General features: G+C 34.0%; 1 protein-coding gene across 1 annotated transcript; it reads right to left on the reverse strand.

Annotated features, from left to right (window-relative positions):
- Positions 1-337: 337 nt before the first annotated feature.
- On the reverse strand, positions 338-1,838 carry LOC128959446 (transcription factor Jun-like). The gene is made up of 2 exons (XM_054305399.1): positions 1,568-1,838; positions 338-1,394 (listed from the first exon to the last, which is right to left on the reverse strand). Exons 1-2 carry the CDS (start codon positions 1,752-1,754, stop codon positions 451-453), a joined length of 1,131 nt encoding a protein of 376 aa, XP_054161374.1. The 5' UTR covers positions 1,755-1,838; the 3' UTR covers positions 338-450.
- Between the last annotated feature and the right edge of the window lie 273 nt (positions 1,839-2,111).

The following is a 2,111-nucleotide window of genomic DNA, read 5'->3' on the forward strand; positions in this document are numbered from 1 at the left end:
AACAATTGGCCGACAAAGACAATGAAAGCAAACCAACAATAAAAAACACTAACAAATGTTAGCAACAATTTTTTTTCAATGGCAATGAAAAAACCACAGCAAATAAAAAAACATTACAAAACAAATGAAAAAATATTAATAATAGTGAAAAAAATTGATCACAAATTGTTGTGATGTATAATATCATATAAATGTGAAATTTATTATTATTATTATAATATTTACTGTATATATATATATATAAATTGTTGTTGTATTTAAATAAATTTATGTATTTATAAAAAAATATCGATATAATAATAATAATAATAATATAACAATGTTTAGAAATGAAAATATTTATATATCTTATACTCTATATATACTCTATATTTATATATCCTGTATCTCACACACAGTCCAAACTCTAGCCTCCCGGTGCTTCCAGCGGTGTTGGTGGTGGTGGTGGTGTCACGCTATCTGTGTCGTCGATGGCGACTGTATATGACAGCCACAGTTGACATGAGACATGATATGCTGTTTCAATGAGCACACCTGATCTCTTAGTTTGTTGATCACAATAGACAGGTCCGAGTTTTCCGATTTCAAACACTTGACTTTGTCCTCAAGCCGTGAAATGCGTTCAAGTTTCCGACGGCGACACTTTGAAGCGGCTATCCGATTGCGCAATCGTTTTCGCTCCAATTTGATCCGTTCCTGGTCTACCATATCGATCGGTGCCAACATATTATTATTATTATTGTTGTTGGACTGCTGTAGGTGTTGTTGTTGGTGGACACTGGTAGCTACCGATGTGGGTGTCGGTTGCGGCAACTGCTGCTGTTGATGATGCTGTGGCGCCTGTGTTTGTGTCAACAACTTTGACGATTGTATTGTTGTCGTCGTTGTCGTTGTCGATCGGCTGTCATCGGCGTTAGCAGTAGTAATGGTCGGTTGTGGCGGCGGAGGCAGCTGTGATGATGGTTGTGGTGGTGGTAGTCCTCCGGTAATCAACACTACCTTTGATTGCTGGCGACACCCGTTGCTGGTGTTGTTGTTGTTGTTTATGTTGATATTATTGGCGGTAGTAGTGGTAATGTCGATGACATGGCCGCCGCTCATATGGCCATTGCCCGAGTGTTGTTGTTGTTGGTGGTGGTGATGCTGTTGTTGATGTTGTTGTTGATGGCCGTTAGTCTGATCCGTACCGTTATCGGTAGTAGTCTGTCGGTGCAATTCGTTTAGTGCATCGACAAAACCTTTGGCATACAGTTCCTGTTCTTCGGTTACCTCCTGTTCCTCTTGTTTCATAAAATATGGCAACACTGCCGACGGTGTCGGTGTGACCAGTCCGACGCTGCCCTGTTCTATCAGGCGCTCCAATTCGGGCGAACCGAGCTTGCACATTTTTAGATCTGTCCATATACGGGTGGGGGTGGTCGAGGGGGTGGGGGGGGGGTGAACAAAAAAAATAGGATAAAGTTTTAAAGTTAGTATTATACAGTATACTATATATTGCATTAATAAAATTTAAGCATTTAGCATGCTTATTTTTTTAAATTATCAAAAAAATAAATAAAATATGTACCTGGCGACTCTAATATACAAGTTTTCATGAGCTTGCTCCTTTTATTATTGAAACTTGATGGCGAATTAAAGTCCAATGTCATCTTGTTTTTCAACATTTTTATATTGTTTTCCTGATTATTATTATTATTATTAATACTATTATTAATAGTATTATTATTGTTGTTGTCCTGGTAATAATTATCCATTATTGTTATTATTATTATTTGGCAAGTCTATAGTTTATATATATCAAATTAAGTACATTCAAACACAACAAAAAAAAACACACAATGTCACTTTGATATTAAAAATTTTAATTTGATCTATCTAATATTTTTTTTTTTAATTAGTTTATTGGCATATAATGTTAATATATATATATATATATATTGATTGTTGTTATTTAATAATAATAATAATTATTATTAAGGTATTACAACAATTTGCATCATCATCATTATTATTATTATTGTCATATATAAAATTATTATTATTATTATAAAATAGTTGCATAAATTATCTAATATATCTACTGTATATATACATTTACATATCTATCTATC

The sequence above is a fragment of the Oppia nitens genome, unplaced genomic scaffold, assembly GCF_028296485.1.
Source record: "Oppia nitens isolate AA-2021 unplaced genomic scaffold, nextdenovo-longstitch-racon4-pilon3 scaffold4_pilon_pilon_pilon, whole genome shotgun sequence".
Taxonomy (NCBI): Eukaryota; Metazoa; Arthropoda; class Arachnida; order Sarcoptiformes; family Oppiidae; genus Oppia; species Oppia nitens.